This window comes from Phaseolus vulgaris, chromosome 7 (assembly GCF_051622355.1).
Source record: "Phaseolus vulgaris cultivar YP4 chromosome 7, ASM5162235v1, whole genome shotgun sequence".
Lineage (NCBI taxonomy): Eukaryota > Viridiplantae > Streptophyta > Magnoliopsida > Fabales > Fabaceae > Phaseolus > Phaseolus vulgaris.
Window position 1 is genome coordinate 10803640 of NC_143504.1, and position 25921 is coordinate 10829560.

Below are 25921 nucleotides of genomic sequence, written 5' to 3' on the forward strand. Positions count from 1 at the left end.
GGGAAAACTCAACTCATTATCAAGATTTCTACCAATCCTTGCCGAAAAAACCAAACCAATAGTAAACTTGTTAAAAAAATCCGAAACCTTTGAGTGGGATGAGCGGTGTGAGCAAGCCTTTTCTCAAATCAAAACTATAGTGGCCGAACCACCAATCTTGGTTAAACCAGTGTCAACCCAACCTATCATAGTCTACCTAGCCACCTCGGCTGAAGCCATAGGAGCAGCTTTGATTCAAGAAACCCCAGAGCAAAAACCAATATATTTTGTGAGTAGATCCCTACAGAGTGCCGAAACCAGATATCCCAAAATTGAAAAAGTAGCCTTAACCCTGGTGTATGCTGCGAGACGTCTTCGGCCATATTTTCAGAATCATCAGATAATTGTGAGAACAGATTACCCAATATCCAAAATTTTGAGAAAACCCGAACTTGCAGGTAGGATGGTAACGTGGACGATGGAGCTATCAGAATATGGAATCAAGTACGAGCCAAGAGGACCTATCAAAGCCCAATCCCTTGCAGATTTCATTATTCAAATGCCGACAGCAACACAGCAGAAGCACTGGACATTGTATGTAGATGGAGCATCAAGCAAAAGAGGCAGCGGAGCAGGAATAGTGCTTGAAGGACCAGATAACTTCCAGGTGGAGATGGCGCTAAGATTTGAGTTCAGAACATCCAACAACCAAGCAGAATATGAAGCTCTTGTTGCAGGGTTACTATTAGCCAGAGACATGGGAGTTGAAAACGTCATTTGCAAAAGTGACTCTCAACTTTCGGTGGGACAGGTGCAGGGACAGTATCAGGTAAAAGATCCATTACTGATGAAATATTGTCATAAAGTGTTAAATATTATGCAATGTTTTAATAAAGCCGAAATGAAATATATCCCAAGAGAACTAAACATGAAAGCAGACTCATTATCCAAGTTAGCAAGTGAACAACGACAGGGCCAACACAACTCCATCATACAGCAAACTCTTAGTCAGCCAACAGTGAGTGTGGAAGAATGCTTGAACATTGCAACCTCAAAAGATGAATGGATGAAGACTTACATAGAAGTAATAAAGAGCCAAGAACAAGGTGTTGAACCGGATGCAAGAATGGCAAAGAAAGTAGCTAGTTTTGTGTTGATTGGTGAAGAATTATACAAAAGAGGATACTCTGTGCCTTTGTTAAAATGTCTTTCAAATGAACAAGTCGAATATGTAATTAAAGAGCTTCATGAAGGGATTTGTGGGCTACATTGCGGAGCTCGAACAATGGCAACAAAGGTTTGTAGAGCCGGTTACTATTGGCCAACAATCCGAGAAGATTGTGAACTTTATGTCAAGGCATGCAAAAAATGTCAAGAATTTGGAAGTCTAAATCACATACCAGCACAAGAGTTGCACGAAATCGTTTCCCCATGGCCATTTGCAAAATGGGGAATGGATATACTTGGACCATTCCCACTGGGACGAGGACAAACTAAGTTCATGATAGTAGCTGTCGACTACTTTACAAAATGGATAGAAGCAGAAGCGTTAACTAAGATAACAGCTCAACAGGTCCAATCGTTTGTATGGAAAAATATAATATGTCGATTCGGAATCCCGCACACCATTATAACTGACAATGGCAGACAATTCATTGACAAAAAACTTATGGAATTTTATGCAGATTTGGGGATCAAAGCAACGAGCACATCAGTTGAGCACCCACAAACAAATGGACAAGCTGAAGCCGCGAACAAAGTTATTCTCGGACAGTTAAAGAAGAGGTTAGGAAGTGCTAAAGGACTATGGGCTGAGAAGTTGCCAGAAATATTATGGGCATACAGATGCACACCACAAACATCAACAGGAGAAACGCCATTCAACCTTACGTACGGAACAGATGCAATGTTACCAGTAGAAGTTACCGAACCAACATTACGAAGGCAAATGGAAGATTGGAATATCAATAATGAATGCTTAAGAACTGATCTTGATCTTATTGAAGAACTCAGAGAACGAGCAAAAATAAAAGAAGCAACAGTAAAAAGAAGAGCAATGAAAAGGTTTAATGCGAAAGTAAAGTTTAGGGATTTTAAGGAAGGAGATTTGGTCTGGAGAATGCGTACTGATGCTCGAAAAGATCCACGACATGGAAAGTTGGCAGCCAACTGGGAAGGACCATTCAGGATAATGGAAAACTTACATAACGGAGCTTATAGATTAGAAACTCTAGACGAAAAAGTGATACCGAATACATGGAATGCGAGTCATTTAAAGTTCTATTTCAGTTGAAACAGATGTAAGCCAGAAACTTGTATACATATCAATTATCTAATCAAGAAGAATTATCCAGTAACATCATCTTATTAGAATCATGCTTTTCTTTTCGGTCTTGGACGCTTTTCACTTCAGGTGAAATCCCTCCCGAAAAAATTTTACACCATTCTTTTTGGGCTTGGATGATTTCATTTCAGGTGAAATCCCTCCCGAAAAAATTAGACATAATTCTTTTCGGTCTTGGATGCTTTCACTCCAGGTGAAATCCCTCCCGAAAAAGGTGGTCTTCGATTCTTTCTTCAATTGGTTCACAAGACATCTCCAAGCAATAGATATAAAACCGAGAGGTTCATGGTGTTTTCACTCAAACGTTGGCAACTAAAGACAAGTTACATTTATTCACTCACGTCTACGTTTTTGGTTACTCTAAAAGTAATATAAACCGAAAAATAACAACAATACCAAGGCAATACAAAACCGAAAAATAAACCTTAATGGTTAATAAAAACCAAATAATACTCGTCACGTTTCTAAGTTAAACATTTAAAAGCGTTTAATCAAAATAATTCAAAATACAGTCCTCACATCGTTCGACCAAAAGGTTTATCATACAACCGAGAAGACCAAACCATTAAAACATTTAGCACAAAGCCGAACGTAGGAATCAACAAATAATACTAAGTAAATAACATAACTTTAAGGAATAATATTCGTTAGTTTCTGATAACATTCCATGGAGACATTACAAAAAGGATTCAAAACTTCCACATATACGTTCGACATTTCAACATCAAAACAGCCTCCTCATATAAACTAAGGCACTATAAACAAAATATTAACATCTACATCTGCCTAGTTTTCGATATTGATATCTTCGGCATCATTATCCGGAATTTCATTCACAGGAATTAATTCACCATTATAAAAATCCTTTTTAACATCAAAATTCCCGTCATCAATAGGAATCTTATAGAAATATTTTGCTTGTTGAAGAGCCTTTTCGAAGCCCAGCTTATGTTGTTCAAAGATAAAGCTTTCGGCTTCAAAAACATTGGTTCTCAGCTGATGTATCTCCTCGTCCATAGCTTTGATGGTGTTTTTATCGGAATCATTTGCAGAAGATAACGCCGATACCTTATCATTCAAACCTTGATTTTCTTTACACAGTCGAACATTTTCTTCAACAGATTTAAAGTTCTCGTTTTCTAAATCAGAAATTTTCTTCTCAAGACCTTCTATTTCAACTTCTCGTTCCATTTTCTGCTTTTTAATCTCTTCTAACTGCACCGATAAAGAGCTCATTTTTTCTTTATACTCAGCAAAATCATTCTTCAATTTGTCAAACTCAGATAATGCCACACAGTTCCCATTCTTCTCCTTCAACATCTTTCCAATCAAAAGATTTCTGCTTGACAATTCAATAACAGAATCTGCCAAAGCAGCAACATCCATAGTCTTCAGCATGTTATAAGACGATTCACCAAAAGATGTCTGAACAAACTTCGCATACTTCGTTGTAGCACTAAATATCATTTCCGAGAGAGGTTCGGAAGAAACATGTTCACTCTGACGATGGCGCCGAGAAGACGAATGCGACCTCTTGCTATTCCTATCACGCTTTTTTGATTTCTTTGAAGGACCAGCAGCCTCAACATGGCTTACCGGATCAACCGCTTCCACATTCACAATAGGTTCCACGACTTCTTCCACCACAGGGTTCACCACATTTTCACGACGAGGAGTTACATCACCCACCTTATTCAGCAATTTCGAAAAATACGAGCGAGCTTTCGGATTAGTGCTCGCCATCAAAGCTGAAAATCAATAAAACATTTAGCTAAGTTAAAAGTTTTATCCTAAAAAGAGCAAAAATGTGGAACAACCACGTACCAATCAGATTTTCTCGAGGATTTGATGAAGTATACAGTTGTAGCAGGGCGCGAGTGGGAACCTGGTACGAGAGCCGACTAAAAACCTCGATAACATGACGATCGGCAACACCCATTGAATGAAACGAAATAGAATTAAACTTCACAGGATCTTTCGTCCAATACAGGGGGAACCTTGGAGAATCTCCATAAAAAAAAATACTCTCTTCCTACAGGCTCTATTAGAATCTTAAAAAAACTGCCCTTAAAATCTTTATATGATGATGTAAAAGGTTTAAGAAAACAAACATTGGATTTACTAATAAGGGATAACCACCCTGGCCGCTTCCCAGGCCGAGAGCTATAATAATACAAGAAGGAAGCAGGACTAGGACAAAGCGATAATAATTTACACAAAATACTAAATGCTTGCATCGCAGCCCAACCATTCGGATGGAGCTGAGTAGGTGCGACATTAAGGAACTTAAGGACACCTATTTGAAAATTGTTCAAAGGCAACCGAATATGAAGATCTCTAAAAAAGCAAGCATAAAAATAAAAAAACTCATGACTGTCACCCTCTCGACCATGACAAACATGGTCGGCATCTCCAACACGCCGAAAAGAAATAATATCATTTTCAATGTCAGAATAATAAATCTGGGAATGGGAAAGGAAACTACGAAGTTCGATAGCAGAACGATATTTGGACAAATACTCTCGGAATTTAGGATTAACCCATTGGTAACCTGGACGAAGATTTCTCTGAGGCAATACAATGCCGAATTCTTGAGGAGCATCAACAGCCGGTGCTCCATTTGAATCATTCATACAAGAAGGGGTAGCAGATGAAGACTTCGAGTCTTGGCGATCCTCTTCTCGCACCACTCGCCCAGTTGATTCACCACCCGCGCTTGAAAAATCATCAGAAGCAGAAAAACTTGAAAGAGACATTACCTTTGCACGAACTGGTTACAGATTGAAAGAAAGTTGCTTTTCTCAATACACAACGAAACACATTCGTAAAAATTTGGAAGAAGACCCTATTTATAACCCAAAGTTACACCCTAGAATTTGAAACGTTGCAAGCAATCTGAAACCGTTCAAAAAGGTATAATCTAACGGTTGCAACAAGTTCACGTCAAATCAACTTAACTCAGCAAGGCCCAAAAACCGAGGCATTCAATAGCAAATCAAATCAAATGTCAAATATACTATAATTTATTAAGACATGAATATTTTACAAGACCTTAAAATATTTCTGTCTTGGGGGGCTAGTGTACTGATAGGGTAAAACCGAGAGGTTCATGCCGAGAACTACATAGCATAACAATTAAGATGATTAAGTTAAAACCGAGAGGTTTTGACCGAAAGTAATAAAGACAAGAATAAAACAAATATAAAAGTTGTAAAAGCCCAATTAGATAAAAACTTACAAGAGGGGTGCACAAATAATAAAAAAGGTGCAGAAAGAAAGCCCAAGGGTAAAGGGAAAGCCCATTAAAGAAACTCTATAAATAGGAGTTCAGAGATAGAAAGAGGTAAGAGTGATTTTATCTGATGAACGTTAAACCTTTTCTGACTTTGGCATCGGAGCGACTTGCAGGTAACCCCCACCTGTTGTGAGGAGAAGCCGAGAGGACCAGCCGAGAGCACCAGCCGAAAGCACCAGCCGAGAGCACCAGCCGAAAGCACCAGCCGAGAGCACCAGCCGATAGCACCAGCCGAGAGGAGAAGCCGAGAGCACCATCAAGGAGAGAAGTACCCGGCCCAAGACAGTATTCAGCCCAAGATTGAAGGATTAGTCTTGATTAACCCATTTCAAGTGTTCTTGGTCCTTGTTGTAAGAACATTTCCAATTATTAAAAAAGGACAAATATATCTTTTAACGATTCACAATCATAAAATTTCCTTACAAAATCCCTAGGTATGCATTTATTTATTTAAATCCTTAATTAAACCATCAACACATTCATTCAGGAATTTTAGCAAAACATGAATCTGACTATAAATTATTTATTAGTTCTTTTATTATTCACTTTTATTGGGCTTCTTGTATTTTAATTTAGTTTTTTTTTTATATATTTTAATATCTTATATAATTTATTTCATATTATAATTTTCTTATTCGTCTCATATTTTAGTTTTATTTAATAATACTAACATTAATGGTATTTTTAATATTTTGTCTATATATTTATTTTAGCGTAATGGTATGTTATATATTAAGATGAGATAACGGTTAATTTGGTTTAAAATTAATTTACATTAATGTAAGGATCTAGAAAATTACTTTTAAATGAAAAGGGCATATAAATAGAACCACCATCTCTCTATAAAGTTCTTTTCCTTTCCTCTCCCTTCTCTCTACAATTCTGACTTTCTCGTTCATCTGTTCGATGATCAGAGTCCACCATCAGACTCCTGACAGTGAGTACTACAAGACTGCCCGATCAGAATCTTTGATAGAGTAAGTTCATTTTTGCTCTTCTCTTTGAGTCAAATTTGGAACTTGTTAGGTTGTTTTTGTCCTTGCTTGCATGTGACCCTTTTAGCTTCAGGGTTAATCTCGGTTAGCTCAGGGTCCTAGTGATATAGTTAGATTTTTTATTAGGACTCTGTGATACAGGTTAAGTTACCTTTGGGTTCTTGGTGGTTTTGGAGCTCTTAGTGAATATCTTCTAATTTTCAGGTAAGGGAAGCTAGCCTTAATTTCCAATAGAACACTAGGCTAGAAGATTTGAAGATAAAATTGGATATATGGTTGCTGTTATACAATTATAATGTTGTTGACTATTGGTTGTTGATGTTGATTAGAGTAATTTTAGCTACAACAGGGACTTTGTTAAATTGGGTGCTCTGTGGTGTGATTTCGATCAACCTAAAATATTTTTGTTCAAACCAAAATTCCTGGGTGCTCTCTGGTGTGATTTCGATCAACCTAAAATATTTTCGTTCAAACCAAAATTCCTGGGTGCTCTCTGGTGTGATTTCGATCAACCTAAAATATTTTCGTTCAAACCAAAATTCCTGGGTGCTATCTGGTGTGATTTCGATCAACCTAAAATATTTTCGATCAATCCAAAATTTTGTATACATATATGAATATTGCTATTTTTATTATTTTAGCATAGTTTATTTTATATTACTATTGTTAAATAACTTTTTGGATATATTTGGATTGTTAGAAAGTTTAAATTATATATTATGATTGAATGGTGTATTGATGTGTTAAATGAAGTGTGCAATGATTTGAAAGTGTGATCAAGACATAGTATTTTCAGGAAAGGAAATACCGTGTGAGATTGTTGTTAGGGTGTATTGATCTGTTAGGCCCGTAATGAGACATCCTGACTCTACTGATATAATGGAATCACATAGATGAAGTTATTCAGTTGATGAGAGTCGATGGAGGTTCATATGACTTTGTCTGGGGTTTGAAATATAATCTGGTCTTTCAGGTCATATGAATTTACGTTGTCATACGAGATGATAAGATATTGAGATGTTTATGCGCATGGTTGTGTGGATTCACAACGAGTAGTATGACAGGTGCAGGTCTCAGGATTCTAATTTCAATACACGAGTCTTCCGAAAGTAGAGTCAAGTGTCTATGTGATATGAGTCAGTTGAAGTCTGACATGTGAAAGATGAATATTGAATTTTAATAGACACTTGATGATTTGAGAATTTGTGTGACACTTGATGATTTGAGAATTTGTGACACTTGATGATTTGAGAATTTGTATGAGACTTATGATTTATGTTTTATTAATTTCAAAGTGAAATTTTATAAAATTTTGTTTTATATGGCTAGCTTACCCTGTTATTTGGTTGTGATGATAGTGTATTTACACGGGAGCGGTGAGATTGCAGGTAGTAGAGCTCCTCAGTTAGATAGATTTAAATTGAATGTTTTATTTTGTTTTTTTCTAAAAAATTTTGTTGTATATATTAAATCCCTATGAAGAGGGATATCTTTTGTTTTGAGATACAAATATGAGAAAACAATATATGTTTATTGCATGCATAATATATTAACAAATATGAGTAAAATTTGGGGAGGTTACAATTAACATGTTAATTTATTTAATACTAAAAAAAATCATTTAATAGAAATCAAATTTAATGATAAAAACAATTAGTTACTATATTGATTAAATTATATATTATTTTAAAAATTATAAAAATTTATTGATATTTAAATCATAATTAACTAATTAAACACTAATTTAAAAATTATTTATTAATAATAGAAACTCTTTCGATACTAATAATTTTTTTGTCTCTAATTTAGTTTATATAATAATTAATATCTCTAAAATTATTTTTTATTTAATAATTTTTTTAAGTGTAATTTTAGTTAAATTATCAAGTTTTTGAATGATTTGAGAATTTTCAAATATGTCTTCAATCTATTTTTTAATTGGGTATTGATCACGTAAATTATTTGAATAAAACCTTTACAGATTTTAAAATCATGATAAATTATTATTATTTTTGGTAATTTAAAGCCTCATAAACTAATCTCAAAAGCTTAGTTTTGGAATCTAGGGAATGAGGGACAGAGTAATGAAATGAATACGTTAGAGCTTTTGATGGTTGTTGGTGTTAGTTATAGCTCTTCAAAATGATGATGAAAAGTGAAACGATGGTTAGTGAATTTAATGTGTTATAACTTGTTTCACCAGTGCAATCACATCTCCAAGGATGAGAATCTAGTTTATTCAACCACGCTTTTATGCTCCATAAATATGAACAAAGAACAAGAAAACAAAGAAAAGTTCAACAATTACAACTATGAACTGCACCTATCATCAACCCTAGCTAACAAACCTTGCTGTCTTGAATGAAACGTTGAAAACACTACTCATGCCATTTTCATTCATTCTGCTATAATTTATGTGGAAACCCTTTTGGTTACTCAATATTTCTGCATTAAATGGTTATAGAGATCCTTTATCGTCTCCAAAAGATTGCACTCAACACTTTCAACGTGAAAAAATTCTTTTTAATAACCTCACTCAATCGGTCCTTACAAACTGTTGAGTGTTTCTCTGCCACAATCTATGATTACCAATACAATACCTCAACAAACATGAGCAAAACTTTTATGACAAGGTAACTATGAATCAGAAAAACCACAGAAAACAGAAATGAAAAGTGTGGCAAGCGAAAAATTGACTCAAAATTGTGGATGTGCAATCCAAACAAATAGAATAACTGGACAGACTATATGACAGCAGACATATCTCATCTTTCAGGATTTAAGCCTCAAAACTTCATCCCCTCAAACTCTTAATAATCTCTGAGAGGGCAGAGTATGTTCCAAAAGCAGAACAGACAGCACCTACTGTGATGATTGTAATGCAAACTGTTGCCTGCAGACATAGGAAATAAAAAGTAAAGTAGCAGTAGAGTTTATTATAACTGTTCAAGTAATGTCTGAACTTAATTAGTGGTAAGATTCTTGATTTGAGTGTCTTGTTTAAGTGTTAATGTCAGAATGATACGCTTCTGTTTTAAAATTGCTTTTCATTTGTATGCTTTAAGCTGTGTTAATATCAAAATATTTGTTTTTGAAGCCTTTGAGTAGTTCACTTAATTTTAAGGGGAAACTATTCGTTGTCACCATGTTCGATACTCTATAAAGTCCTAAAGAGTTTATTTTTCTCATCAATGCTCTACTTTTTATCAGTTCACCTTTCAAAGAAAAATGTTTCTTTTTATTGTCCATTTAGAAATTAAAGACAACATCATTTACTCTTTTTTTTTTTGTTAGGAGTTATTTCAGACATATCTACTACACAATACAGAAAACAATAATAGAGAAACTTGCACACGTAACAATCTAAAGGTGAAAGTAAAGAAAGAACAAGAAAGACTCACGCACAAAGTAACGAAATTCAATTGAAGTGTTAACGAATCTCAATCTTTATCCACGACATAATTCAGTATACTTGAGAATAGACTTTGTAGTTTCTCTCACAACAAATTCTCACTCGGACTTAGTTAAGAACAACTCAAACATTAGCCACAAATCACGTGAAACACGTCTCGACTACAAGGAATACACATAAACAATGCTTCTCATTATTTGGTTGGAAAGACACTTAGACAGTTTCTCTAGACGGTCTAACTCTATGTAGACATTAAGAGACAAGATAATCTACTGAGACCATCTATTTGATAGAAGCTACATAGCAAACACTTGACGATTTAGTATAGTTAGACGGTCTAGGAACCTTTTAGACAAGATTTTAGTGAGCCAATCTCTCAAATCTCTAACTTGGTTCAACACAAATCTGAGTGAGAGTCATTACCTGCCAATAAGCTCATTACAAGCTTAATCACCAATAAGCAGGATAAAATCCAAGCAATGAAGGAACTTGCTGCCTAACAAAACCTTTGTAATCATATCAAAATGATTATGATTTGTATTTCGCTGCTATTGTCACAGTAGATGGTGACAATTTGGTCTTGCACCTTCAGTTATTTGGCTAGACCTTTCACCCATAAGGCTTCCTTCATAGCTTTTGACATAGCAATTTACTATGCTTTAGTGGTTGACAAAGCCACTACCTTTTGTAAACTGGTCTTTCAATTGATAGCAGTACCATAAGTAGTAAACGCATAGCTTGTGAGAGACTTTTTGGTGTGCAAATACCCAACAAAGTCGGAGTCAACAAATTCTTCTATGGTAGCATCTCTAATAGATAGTCTTACTCTATCATAAACTAGAACTCATCCAAGCAATCCTTTCAAGTAGTAGAAAATCCACTTAAGAGCTTGCTAGAGAGTTCGCCAAAAATTTGACATGAACCTACTAACAATGCTCACAACATAGGCTATATCAAGGCGAGTGAAAACCATCGCATACATCACAACACCAACGATGTTTGCATGTGGTATACCGACCATATAATGTTGTTCTTCCACTATCTTAGAAGACTATTCATTACTCAACTTATTGTGAGAAGCAAGAGGTGTGGATATAGTAAGTATTTGAGGATAGATTCGTAACTTCCTTGAGTATAGTCTACTATTGACAGGATGTATCTAGTACTAGAGTGTGATGCAGTTGAAGATGGTCCCTATAGGTTAGCATGAACGTAATCAAGGGTTCCCTTTATTCTCTGCTGCCTTACATTAAAACAAATTCTGCAAGCTTTTCCTTGAACACAATGTTCACAAATTTTAATTGCTCAATTTTGTCACTGCTAAACAAGCCTTGCTTCTCAACTCAACTAAGTCTTTTTCACTTCCAGGAACTAACCTTTTATGCCATATTTCAATCTTAGACAAGACGGTCTACTCAATAATAGACTATGAGTCAAATATTACAACACCTTCCAAGGCTTATAGATCATTCTTCCTCACACCCTTCATCACTACCATGGATCCTCTCAACACCTTCAAGATTCCACTCTCTCCTTTAAACACATATCCCTTCTTCTCAAGCTCACCAAAGGATATTAGGTTGCACTTCAAGCTAGGTACAAACCTAAATTCCTGAAGCAGTCTTTCAGTTCCATCATGTAGATGAAACCTAATAGTTTCGAACCTTCTTCAAGTTCTGTAAACTCTTGGAACCATAAACAGTTAGGTGTCATATGAAATGAACATCTCGAGTCCATTATCCACTCGTAATCATCAACACTGCTTGACACCATGAGGACCTTTGATGATTAATAGCTATCTTCCATCATAGTTGCTACACCAGACATAGACGACTCTCTACAAGATCCAAACGATCCATCAAAAGTTGTTAGCCTTCTTTTTCCTCTCAAGACAAAACCTTATAGTGTGATCATTCTTCTTGCAATGATAACATCTAATAGACTATGTATTTCTACCATTGTGTGTCCTCGACTTTAACCTCTTTCAACCTCCTTTGTGATGACAATATACCCCCTTGCTACAAGACCACCTCTTGCACAAGACACCTTTACATCAAACTTCTTGTTCAACTCCTTTGAGCTCATAGCAACTTGAACCTCCTCAAGAGAAAGAGTATTTGATCCATACAACATGGTTTCCTTGAAATAATCCCGCATCTTACGCAAAAAAATACAACAACAACAACAATACTTGATCCTCATCATAAATCTACACATAAAGATTCTCTAGATCAATGAAGAATTAGTTGAATTCATCTAGTTGTTCGCTAATTGTCTTTTCACTACTCATCTTATATAAGTACAATGTTTGCTTCAGATACATATGGTTAACTAAGGACTTTGTCATGTACAAGCTCTCAAGCTTAGTCCATAGTCCCTATGCATTATTCTCCTTTGAGACTTGCCTCAACACCTTATCACCAAGTCTAAGAACAATAGCGTTGTGAACCTTCTCTAACAATGTTTCTTGTCCTTCCCTACCATGGGTGCACCAAGCTTGGATTCACTTTCCACAATCTGAAGTTGTTCAAATCATTGAATTTCTCAACCTTGTACTTTGCAGATGTCATGATGATTGATGTTTCACACTCACCGCACCATTTTTATAGGAATAAGCTCAGACAAATCCACTACAAATCCGTTTACCACACAAACAGAGAACGATAACAAAGAAACTTGCAAGCATACCAGGTAGAAGGTACACATAAGAGGGAGGACAGTAAAGAATCATACACAAAAATAACTTGGTTCAATTGAAGTGTTTTTGAACTTCAATCTACGTGCATCACATGATTCACTATACTCAAAGATTACAACTTGTAGTTTTTCTCATATCAAACTCCCACTCATACTCTCAGTTAAGCATAACTCAAATGTTAGCCAACCCTAATAATACAAAAGTTTATATTTATACAACAATACTGTTATAATTAACTCACGTAAAATATGCCTAAATTAATAAGGAAGACACATGAATTGTGTTTTTCATTACCGAGCTGGAAAGTTCTTAGAGTGGTTCTTCACACGGTCCAAGTGTTAGTAGACACTGAGACTAGACTTAGACCACCTACCACATATGGTATAAGCTGACGGTCTAGTACAATCAAACGGTCCAGAAACCTTTTAGACAAGATTTTACTGAATCAATCTTCACACTTTTCAAGTGTAACCCTATCTCCATGTAATTCTCAAAGATTTATACATTTATCATAAATGGGAGATAAATAGTAAGGTCATATTAAGAAGTTAAAAGTATAAAGTAAAATATAAATATAGAAATTTATTGTATTTCTTAATCTTGAATTTACACCATCTTCCAAAGCTTTTAAAAAATAGAGGGAGTGGTTATCAACTCAACTTAAATTTATGACTTATATTGAGCAGTATTATTGAAAGTGAAAGCATCATACCTGTACTCGCGTCACTTTGCCTCGCAAGATTTTTAGGAAACAAACGCAGGGTAGTATCAAAGACTGTCATCGAGGATGGTTTTAGTTTTAATTAATAAAATGTCGAGATCAATAAGCAAGAACAGATCAACTGAATGAAACTTACAACAAGCATTGTGAACAACGATCCAATCAATGACATAACCAGACCTACAAAAAAGAAAATTATATACGTTGTTGATAAAAACATGGTAGAACTATGTCACGGTACAATGATTTTCTGAAATGAAAAAGTTGGTCTGTCCAAAAATAAGTAATTTCCAGATTTAGTAAAGAAGTAATATTGAAGATAAATAGATCAACAACTAAGCACATGAGAATAGGAAGCGGAAAGACTCACCAAAAAAGGGAATTGAGAGACCAATAACCAGGGTGGAAAGTACCAGTGCTGTTCTGATGAAGATGGAATATAGATAAGACTTGGCTTGGTTTGATGGTATCAACTCCTCCAGACTCATTGCCACCGGAGATATAGTCAATGCAAATGTGATTCTAATTAAGTTCAAAACAACTTCCTTTGCTCACCGTGTGAGAGTCTTTAAAAGGGAATGCAAGAGAAATAGCATATCATAAAACACATGTTCAAACACACATTGATATAACACATTCTTTCCTGTCAAACACTTTCACCTTGAATCAACATGTTGTACATGAATAGGAATACAAGGACAAACATTTGTCAGGTTTTATAATTTTTTTTCCATTAGTAAAGCAAGATGCTAATTAGAAATGTTTTCAGTTGTGAAGCATTCCTTGCTCTTCCTGATGCAAGATGCTTGAGTTACTTGGCAATATTTTGTTTGCAAGAGATAATTATTCATATTTCTCTCTCAAATATCACTTTAGAAGAAGAAGGAATTTCAAATTTATAAATGCAGGATGGAAACAAAACCATTTCTTATTCGTATCTCTCTCATGTATTTAACTACTTATGTAAGGCCCCTATAAAAAGGATATTTGGTAAATGGATTAACCACCTGCAAAATAAAAGAAACAGATCAAATGTTGGTTATTTATGTAGTTTCCTGAAAATTGATAATATGCTGATACAGAATTAAGCATAGTATGAGAATAATAAATGACACAAAAATAGAGAATGTATACCGTGGTCCAAACAGCAATCTTGGTTGCTACCAATTCTTGAGGCAGGTTGAGAGTGAATTGAGAGAGTATAGCTTCACCAAACATTGTGTATCCCATAACAGCAGCTCCAGCATACAATAAGGTACAAATACCAAAACTGAGGAAAGGAAAAATCATACTTGTATATATTAGATTCAGAAAAAGAAATTCTACTGAAGAAAATAAAAATCCTATGCAAGTATATTCCACATCTTGAGGCATTGTGATTTACCTTATACTTCTCTACTAGTTTACTACCTAAAAGAGATCATCATATCTTCTATATATACTTGTAAATTGCATTTGTACAAGACTTAGATCTACTATACAGTGGAAGGACCAGTGACAACCGAGTTATAGATTATGGCCAAAAATTATTTACCATGCTAAGAGCACTCCAGGGAATTGGTTTCGATTTGCCATGGATGTATAAATGTTTGGGAAAACAGCATGTCCGGAGTAGCAGTAACCATAAAGACCCACAGCAACAGGAAAAGTTGCAAGATTGAGTGGGGTCCCTTTGCTAGGAAATCCGACTTCGTCTACACCAACCCATAACAAGCAGAGAACCACTAAAATTGATGCAACAACTCCACCAGCTATAAAAAGAACATGGTATAAGGTTATAATAAGCTTTTTCAAATAATGATGATAGTATAATATATGATTGCTGACTGCCAAAACATAAGACAGATTCATGAGCAGTTATAGTAACCAAGCATGAATGATAATAACTAGAGGAATGAAATTTGAGAAGCTGCACATGTTATATATAATTGACCAATATCATACATTATGACCAATATCATGTATTATCATTTCATTTCACAGCAACAACAAAGCTTTATCCCAATACAGAAAAGAACAACATGAAGTATGATAAAACCTTGTTTGAGAAATGATGACATACGAGCCAAGTGTAAATGAGACGAAGCTCTAACTTTTGATCAGAGAATGAACGACTAATCATTTGTTGAACCAAATAATAAGCACTTACCAGATATGTAACTGAGAATGCTTAGATCGCGGAGCCAAACAGTAGGAAGAACAGCCAAGGCAGTAATCACAGCAAACAGTGTACGTGAATCCAGTTCAATTCCACCCAAATTCAAGTGTGCATTTGGAAACAAGGAAGACAAGTTGTCGCCCTCCAAAATTATATATTCAATGCAACAAGCCTGCATGAAGGAATATTCAATAGGCAAAGTAATTGCTATAAATTTAGAAAGATTATACTTAGCAGCCAATAGATGTAACAGTGGAATCCAAACAAGGTAGCCACATAGAATTTCATCATTTTTAATTGGCTTTAACAAATTACATTGGATGAGACCTCAAATGGAATACTAGATGAGTGAAGGTGGCTGTACTTACATATAATTCCACGTACAATACTATCTGCATCCAAAGAAAAAAAGGAGAAGGTATTAAGAAGTGATTAGAGGCATAGTTATTTTTAATTAACATGGAATTTGTCCCCCTAGAATAAAGACATCGGAACACAACAAATTTTAAAATTACAAGACCTGACACAATTATAATACAACCTATGAAATGAACATAAAACATAAATCTTAAATCAAAACAGAGAATCAATGTTTGAAAAGTGAGCACGAGTCATTACAGACATAATAAAATGTTATAACTTATCTAGTTACTGTGATATTTTTATGTCAGTACAAGAGTTCATAATAGATGTAAGAAAGAGAAGCATGAAGGGAAGACTTACTGAAATGGCAATACGTCCAGTAGTACCAAAAGCAGCTTGGCCAATATCAGGGTATGTTTCAAGCTCAGGATCACTGTCCAAACAGGAACGCAAGAGCAGCCCAGTATAAAATGAAATAATTGCGAAAAGGAACAAAACTGAGAGTCCAAACCATCCACCTTCTTTGGCAGCATAAGGGGTAGAAAGGATTCCAACTCCACAAAGAACATTTATTCCTACAAAATCCAAAATATGATGAATAAGGGAACATCATCATCACCTGCACTGCAGGGGTCATGCAGTTTCAAACCAAATGCTGTACAATATTTTAACCTACGGTTCATTTTACAATTTAAGGTATGATTTTTTTATTGGGGTTCATGCAGTTCAAAATTTATAATGGACTAGTGAATACAAAAATGCATGTGATTAGCTTTAGTACAAATTAAATCTAAATATAAGATCATGGTCAACTCAGAAATGAGAAAATGAATTTATGTAGCATTTTGAACAAGTGATGGTGACAAAGTGGTTAATAATCATCACTTGTCTAACTTAGGTAGGCCTGAGAAGCTATCAATTTACATCATTGCCTAACATGGTCCCCCCAGTCAGAGGATTGATTGAGTATGTCGGTGGGACTTCTTAATTGCAGTTTGCAGAAAAAACAATATATGTTCCGAAACACATCCATTCACTAATAAATGAACACCCAATCCTTATCTTCTAGTAGAACAGTTTCAAGTAGTTTTAAATTAAATAATTCATAAAATGAAGAAATTTAACCAATTATTTGAACACTTAAAGCTTAACTCTATGATTTACTTTATAATGTTCAAGTATAATGTGCTCAGTTTTGGGCTAAATGTGACTTTCTAGATAAGTATTTATTTAAGGTTTTCTAAAAAGAATAACTTCATTAAAAATCATTTTTGAAATAATAAAAAACCAAAAATAATCAGAAAACATAAATATGATTATAAACTATTTAAAACAATTTCTCCTAAAATCAATTATTCTTTAGAAGCTGAATTTTCTTATTATAAAGAACAAAAATGATAGTTTCACAACATAACACTCACTTCAATAATATTATATCATATATATAGTATTTTAAATTAAAAAATAATATATTGGTTATCATAGAATTAAAATATTAATATATTGGTTTTCAAGTGGGTGTCTTTTTTAGGAGTGTTAACTTGTGTTTTTTTTTAATTTCTAAAAAATAATCACTAAATTATATTACACTCTGTTCCATATACAAAATGTTACACTAGAACTATTGTGGGTTTAAAATGGTTTATGTGAGTGTCCATATCTCAAATCTATTCCCACCTCCCAATTTACAAGTTGGTAAAATCTGATCCACACCGTCCAAATCCATGAAGTGGGGCAGAGTGCATACCCACCATGTTTTTTTTTGTGATGTAACTCATAAGGACACTGTTTTTTAGAGTGTTATCTGCTTGTTAGCTTCATTTAATGCAAGTCGTGCATTATATCAATTTTCAAGCTCTATAACTCAGAATCATCATCATGCCCGAACACAGAAAAAAAATAATGTACATCAAGAGAATTACAACCCTCTCTTTTCTCACCAAATTTTGTTTGCATGTAGGAAACTCCTTCATTTATATAATGAAGTTCAAATTTTCTGATACATAATGACAAGAAAACAACATATACGGTACACCAATTAATTTGTATCATTATCATGCATTCAATTTACCTTAACTATGATTTGATATTTTCCCTTCCTTCTTTTTGTCCTTTATATTTATTCCGAAGATAAGGTTGAACAGTTTATTCTCTTATAATAAAATAGAATTCTGGGCATAGATCAAACCAAGAACATAACAGACCAAGATTCAACAATTTACCATTGAGCACAGCTTGTCCAAAAGTGCAGTGGCGAGAGGGAACTTCATGAGAAACCTTGGAATCCTTCTTAATCAAAGAAGATCTTCTAGAAGAAAGAGGAGGAAGCAAGGAATGAGAGCTACGTCTCTGATGCTGCTCATCTTCTGGTTCTTGTAAAAGAGGCTTTGCCACTGAAGGAAGTGCTTCAGGAGTGTGCCTCCTTGTCAGTGATGTAGAAAGGAAAGAACTGCTTAGTCTTGACAATGAGGGTGTGCCCAAAAATCCAATATTTGGTGATGGCACACTACTGTATAGATCGATAGACTGCCTGAAACACCATCAACAATGATAACATACGTATTCAGTTCATGCACTTTACATAGGAAACACCAAAATTAAGTTGTTAGATTTTGTTTTTCAACTTTTGGATATAGTTTGTTAACTATGACAAACACAAGTGGCATCTTCTGGTTTCTTCTAAAGCCGAAAACTAATCAGAAAAAGGTTCCAAACAATTTTTACATTCACCCTAAAAAAGGCAAAATCACTTTTCAAAAACGTAATGAAAAAGGAGGAAAAGAAAAGACAACGAACAATAATTGAAGAGAAATTAGAGGGTGCCCTTTTGACACTTTAGAAACATAAAAGAGAAAAGGACAGAAGAAAACACAATCATGAGAAATTCACAAATCCAGTGGAATTAAAACAAGGAAAATAGAAGACCTGTAACTCTGAGGCCACGAGATGTTGTAAGAACTGGGCTTTCGCTGTGGAGGGTTTTCGGTTGAGTAACTGGAAGAATCAGAATCGTTACCATCACCTCCATCTTTGTTGAAATCCTTCTCCACATCATCTTCATCACTCTCGATGATAAAACTGTTCTCAGAAACAGAATTATTCATTTTCCTTCAAGCTCTTTCTCCGTTAAAAAATCCTCCACCTCTTCAACAATTCACCTTCACAGAATAACCACACTCATAAAACACACATATGAGCAGAAAGAAAGAAAATCTCTATGAGCAATTCAAGGCAATTTTACAACATAGAATCTGTGTCGGGATCAACCGTATCCTATTCCTTAACCTATTCTTCAAAACCAAAATAAAAACTTCACGTGGGGTGAGATTAAAAAGGTCTCTCTTTGAGTATTCTTACTCAGAAGCTTGTATTAACGAATCCAGCTAGATTTTGGATATGCATGCATTTTCATCAAGTTTGATTAAGCCAAACAAGAAAACACACACAAGGAAGGTAAAGAAAAAAGGGGGGTGGCAAGGAAACACCTTTAAAGTGTTTCCTCTCATGGTTTTTGTTTTGTATGTTTCCTTAAATTTTTGCAAAGAAACAAAGTGAAAAACAAGGGAGAGAAGAACACAGATAAAAAAAAGGGTGGCTATTTACCTTATCTTTGTGGTTTTTTCAGTGACACTAGACTCTCAATGTTGCGAACTCTTATAGCGGTTTTGATGGTGTCTGTGTGAACTGAAAAACTTGAAAAAGAATCTGTGACGACGGAGCAGAAGAATAATGGAAGGTGTAGCAGTTTATTGTTATGCACATCTGTACTTTGTCTTCAACAGTGCAGGCATATTAGAAATCGTAGCCGTACATTACTGGAAAACAATAGATAGTGAATTTGCCATGTTGTCATGCTGGCATGGGCCCCCATTTTTCTTTTGTTTGTTGTAATAGCTCATCATGAATCATATGCTAGTAACCACTTTATCTTAGGCACCTGTTAGCCTAGGATTTATTTTTTGTCAAATATAACAATGTGGTTTTATCATGTAAAATAAATCTTATGGTTACAAATTTATGCAAAAATTATTATATTTAAGGTAAATCAATGAAAACAATTCCTTACTCAAATTATAAAAAAATTGTTGTCCTTGTAATCCGTTTGTACTGTAACCATGTGCTTACAAGCGAATGAAAAAAGATTACACGTTAGTATTTTCTTTTTAATTTATTATTATTATAATTAATAATAATTATAATAGTAATTTCACATGCATTTGATTTTCATATTTTGGAGGGACTCAAATCCTCCTTATAATAAGTTATCTAATTTTCTTTCCATCCGAACTGACATTTTTTATAATTAAAACTCATTATATATATATATATATATATATGTTTCACTTTTATTTGTATTTATCTTTTTCTTCAATATATCTACCTCATAGGCATAGGTATGTTTAGCATTTTTCAAAAGATGTGAAGGAAAAACTACCTTTACGAGATGTTCAAGACAAGTGTAAAATAATATATGAATAATCTAGAGCTATGAGAAATTAATAACATTAGAAGAAGTTGATAATAATTTTAATATCAATAAGTATTAATTTTAACTGTTTTATTATTATTATTATAACCTGAAAAGATATAAAAGAAAGAAGGAATATATAGTGTTTAATTGTGATAAAAAGTGATAGAAATTTAACTGAAATATGAATTCAATTCATAACAGTATATCAATTATAGATACAAGTTTGGATTCCTAAAGATATAATGATGACATCATTTGAATTAACAACCACCTATAAATTACATCACAAAATATCGCTATCTCATTTAATAATTACTGCTAACAAAAAAAATTAAAACACAATATATTTTTTTATTGGGCAGATTATCTAGAATCATATATTGATGTTTATTTTTTATGTTGTTTTCTGATTTTGGTTATATATGAATTTGGTATTTCTGGTACAGTTACGCTGATAAAAAAACCTTATATTTAATTACTTATACTAAATAGTTTTGTTAGTTATTGAAATAATAGTAAATTAAATTTACCTTTTCCCTTCTACCTTATATCATTAGAGTGGTCATACACTTCTCTTATGAGTACTGTTAGCATATTCTCAAAGTAAAATACTTAGAGAATGGAACACAGTGAGACTAATGAAATTATGACCGAAATTCATCACATAAACTGAGAATCGTCTTATTCCTTTAATCCTAATGAATTCAACTAATAATAAAATCAATAAATATATATATATAATATGTATTAAAAATACATTATTAATTACTAATAGAAATAAAAATAAGTTTCACTACACAGTAATTATTAAAAAAAAAAAAACAATCGGTTTACATCAGTAAAAAATGGATGCAAGATAAAACAAATGACAAAGTCGATCAACAAGTCGATGAAAGAGTTATTTTGCGTTGATCAGCAAGAGACGTAAATTGCGTTGATCAAATTGAAGTAAGACAGACGAGAATATCGTTACCCTGACTGACATAAATACTATCAAAGACACCATCATATATCGGCCAAGCTCACACAAACAAAATAATTAAATTAATTAAATACATAATTATGTCGGCTATATTAAAAAAAATCTATATGCACTAGAACGTAGTTGAAATAAAAGATATAAAATACTGTAAAATATAGATGCAAAATTTTAAAATTAAAATGCACCTATTAATCTAGATTATAAAAGTCAATATTAAAAGGTTTATTTGAGATATTAAGATAAAATTATAATACTAATTAGCAAATAGCTACAAGTAAAGAGTTAGATATAAAATATGTACATATTAAACTAAATATTTTTTACAATAAAAACTCCTTCCACGGAACTCACATAAATATCCAGAAAATTTCCAAAACCAAACCAAAGTCAACAAACAATGATAAACCTCTAAATCACGAGAATATAAAAACCAACAAAACCAGCAACTCCACTATAAAATTTCCAAACCAAATTTACTAGAATATAAAGAACAACAAAACTAGTAACTCAAATCCAAATAAAAAGATAAAACCTTTTAGCAATTTAAATTTATCTTTCAGCAATTTGAAACCTTTGTCAGAGAGAATAGCCACTACAAAAAAAATAGTATTATCTATGGATTTTTATCAACGAATTTGGATTCACAAGTAAATTCAGCATTACCTACGAGTATTATCTACGGATAACCTTAACTACGGATATTACACATGAATCTGAATCCGTATGCAAATTTAACATTACCTATCAATTATTACACACAGATTTCTATTATCTATTAACTATTACCCACGGATTTTTATTTACCTACTAACTATTATCCACGAATTTATATTACCCATGAAACTCTATTACCTACCAACTATTTCCCACAAATCTTTATTACCTACCAACTATTATCATAATAATTATATAGATAATATTAAAATATTATTATAATATGAATAATTATAAAATTAGAACTAATATTCATAAATAATAATAATAATTAATAATATTGTTATACATATTATTAATATTATAAAATTAATAATATAAATAATATTATTAATATTATATTAATAATATGAGTAATATTATTATTAGTAATATTAGTCGTATTAGTAATATTAATAGTATTAATGATATTAATAATATGACTAAAATTAATAATATTAGTAATAATAATATTAATAATATAAATAATGTTAATAAAAAATAATATTATTTATAATAATATTAATAATATAAATAATGTTAATAAAAATTAATATTATTTATAATAATATTAATAATATTTAATAATATTTAGTAATATTTAATAATATTAATAATATTTAATAATATCAGTAATATTTAATAATATCTAATAATATTTAATAATATTTAATAATATTAATAATATTTAATAATATCAGTAATATTTAATAATATTTAATAATATTTATACTATTTAATAATATTTATAATATTTAATAATATTTATAATATTTAATAATATTAATAATATTTAATAATATTAATAATATTTAATAATATTAATAATATTTAATAATATTAATAATATTAATAATATTAATAATATTAATAATATTTAATAATATTAATAATATTAATAATATTAATAATATTAATAATATTAATAATATTAATAATATTAATAATATTAATATTATTAATATTAATATTATTAATATTATTAATATTATTAATATTATTAATATTATTAATATTATTAATATTATTAATATTATTAATATTAATAATATTAATAATATTTAATAATATTAATAATATTAATAATATTTAATAATATTAATAATACTAATAATATTTAATAATATTAATAATATTAATAATAGTTAATAATATTTAATAATACTAATAATATTAATAATAGTTAATAATATTTAATAATATTAATAATATTTAATAATATTTAATAATATTAATAATATTTAATAATATTTAATAATATGTAATAATATGTAATAATATTTAATAATATTTAATAATATGTAATAATATATAATAATATATAATAATATATAATAATATATAATAATATATAATAATATATAATAATATATAATAATATATAATAATATATAATAATATTTAATAATATATAATAATATTTAATAATATTAATAATATTTAATAATATTAATAATATTTAATAATATTAATAATATTTAATAATTTTAATAATATTAATAACATTATTATAATAATTAATAATATGAATGATATTAAATATATGAATAATATTTATATTATTAATTATATTAAGATTGATAATCATACTAATAAGTATAATAATAATAATCATAACATAACAACAAAACTTGATAGATATAATGGCTAAAGCTTGTTTAGTCATTTTTGAAAGGACTTGACTTTAGGTCCCACCTAAGAACTGAAGTTGGTACTAATGAGCAAACCGACACAATCTTTTACCATTTTGGTTAGAATTTATTTTTTCACTTTGTTATGCATACTTGTTACAAGCTTCTTAAGTAGCTCTTGCATGCATTATGTACTCATTGGTTGTAGTTTTATATTTTTTCTCTCTACTTGCAAATATAAATTCTATCATTATTATAGTATGAAGAGTCTCTTTTATGGTTATCATTCTTGTGTCAATTCTGGTGATCATCTTCTTAGTTTGAAATAGTTTTCTTTATGGCTATCACTCCTGAGCCAACATTTATTATCTTTATGGCTTTGCAAATTTGATTGTTAGTTATCTTTTCGTATTCCATACCAAAAAAACTCTCCGATACAAATTTTTTTTATTTGAAAACAATAAGTGGAGTATGTGATTAAGGCACATTGTCTTCATCGATATGTTGTTAATCCTCTTATTCCATAACAATTCTTTTCCTTTTTTGATAGTGATTTAGGGATTGAAAATTTTGAATACAGTGCTTGGGAAATGCAAGACCAATTTTTGTTTTCATGGTTATAATTTTCTTTGTCTGCATCTTTCTTAGCCAAAGTAATCGGTTGCAAGCTTTCTCAATTCTGAGAAAAGACTCATACGCACTTCAATTCCCAAATGAAGCTAGGGCATAATAGTTGCAATCTGAATTACGTAATATGCAGAAAGAAGATTATTCGATTAAGTTTTTAATATGAATTAAGGCTCTTGTTGATTCCCTCAATTCTCTTGGTGATCCGGTCTCTAAACATGAGCAATTGGATGTTCTTATTAGAGGTCTTCCTATTGAATATGAATAATTTATTTGTCTTATCAATAGCAAGTTAGATTTCTTTTCATTTGATGAAATTGAGTCTTTTCTAGTTTATCAGGAATTTGTTGCTTCAATTGAAAAAATAGGAATTGAGTTACATCTTCCCCACTCTTATGTATTTTGATTAGCATGATAACATTATGTTTGTTGATTGATATTGATACCCGTATAAAATTCATTTATATCGATTTCTCACATATAAAATTATTAAGATGTTTCCTAAATATTGATTTCTCGCATATTTATAAAAACAACTTATCTTTAAAATTAGACGTTGATGACAATTAACATTTCATGTCTATTTCTTGCACTCAAATATGTTAAGTATTATCGTTTAGGCCAGAACCCTAAAAATACTTCCCAATCAGATTTAAGATTCTAGATCAAGAATTAGAAGCAAAACAATAATACCAATAATCAATAAAAACACAATATTATATTTAAATATCATCTCAATACATCAGAGTTTGAACAGATTACTCCCAATTTCCAAAGGGTAGAATTAGTCACTCATGATACCTATTACACGTAGGGATGACATGAAAAGAAGATCCAGGATGTTTCTCCTTGACGAGTCACTCAATGGTGTTTTCCTCTCAATTTTGCACACTAGGGTTGTGTCTTAAGCCCCCTATTTAACCTATTTTTCATGGGCTTAAGTGGATTCTCGCTTGAGCGAGCAAAATGACGTCCAACCCAACTTCACTGGTGCTATCTCACTCAAACGAGATATAGCTTGCTTAAGCGAGCTCCCCTAGTGGCAGTTGATGCTTTTTTCGTGTTGGGCCACTTTGCTGAGTGTTGATGCAATCAAACTTTCTCTTTTTAGCTTTGTATATTTTCTTTTGCCCAATTATCTCCATTATCCCCTAGAATCCTGAAATTAACACAAAATTTGGAAATAAATCGTTCTTATTCAAATACAAATCATAAAATATCTAAAAATGTATAAATTCATAAATCAGGGATTATTTTATACTTATTTTAGCAATTAGTACTCATAAGTGCCTGTATTTTAATATGAAATATTATTGAAATTTGACACTTATCAGGAATATGATTCTTTATTAGCTAATGACACATGGTCTCTCACCTCTCTTCAAGCTAGATGAACTGCAATTGGATACAAATGGGCGTTTCAAATTAAAGAAAATGCAAATGGTATTATTAATAGATACAAAGTTCGTCTAGTGGCTAAAAGTTTTTATAAAAAAATTTGGATGTGATTATTTTGAGACTTTTTATCAAGTGGCCTGTTACAATTCCCATT

General features: G+C 31.9%; 1 protein-coding gene across 1 annotated transcript; it reads right to left on the reverse strand.

Annotated features, from left to right (window-relative positions):
• Nucleotides 1-9114: 9114 nt before the first annotated feature.
• On the reverse strand, nucleotides 9115-19852 carry LOC137828148 (amino acid transporter AVT1C). Its single transcript, XM_068634600.2, has 13 exons — nucleotides 19569-19852; nucleotides 18891-19123; nucleotides 18188-18495; nucleotides 16326-16540; nucleotides 15971-15994; nucleotides 15594-15774; nucleotides 14979-15195; nucleotides 14579-14714; nucleotides 14430-14451; nucleotides 13815-13958; nucleotides 13581-13624; nucleotides 13436-13498; nucleotides 9115-9506 (listed from the first exon to the last, which is right to left on the reverse strand). Exons 2-13 carry the CDS (start codon nucleotides 19067-19069, stop codon nucleotides 9408-9410), a joined length of 1632 nt encoding a protein of 543 aa, XP_068490701.1. The 5' UTR covers nucleotides 19070-19123; nucleotides 19569-19852; the 3' UTR covers nucleotides 9115-9407.
• Between the last annotated feature and the right edge of the window lie 6069 nt (nucleotides 19853-25921).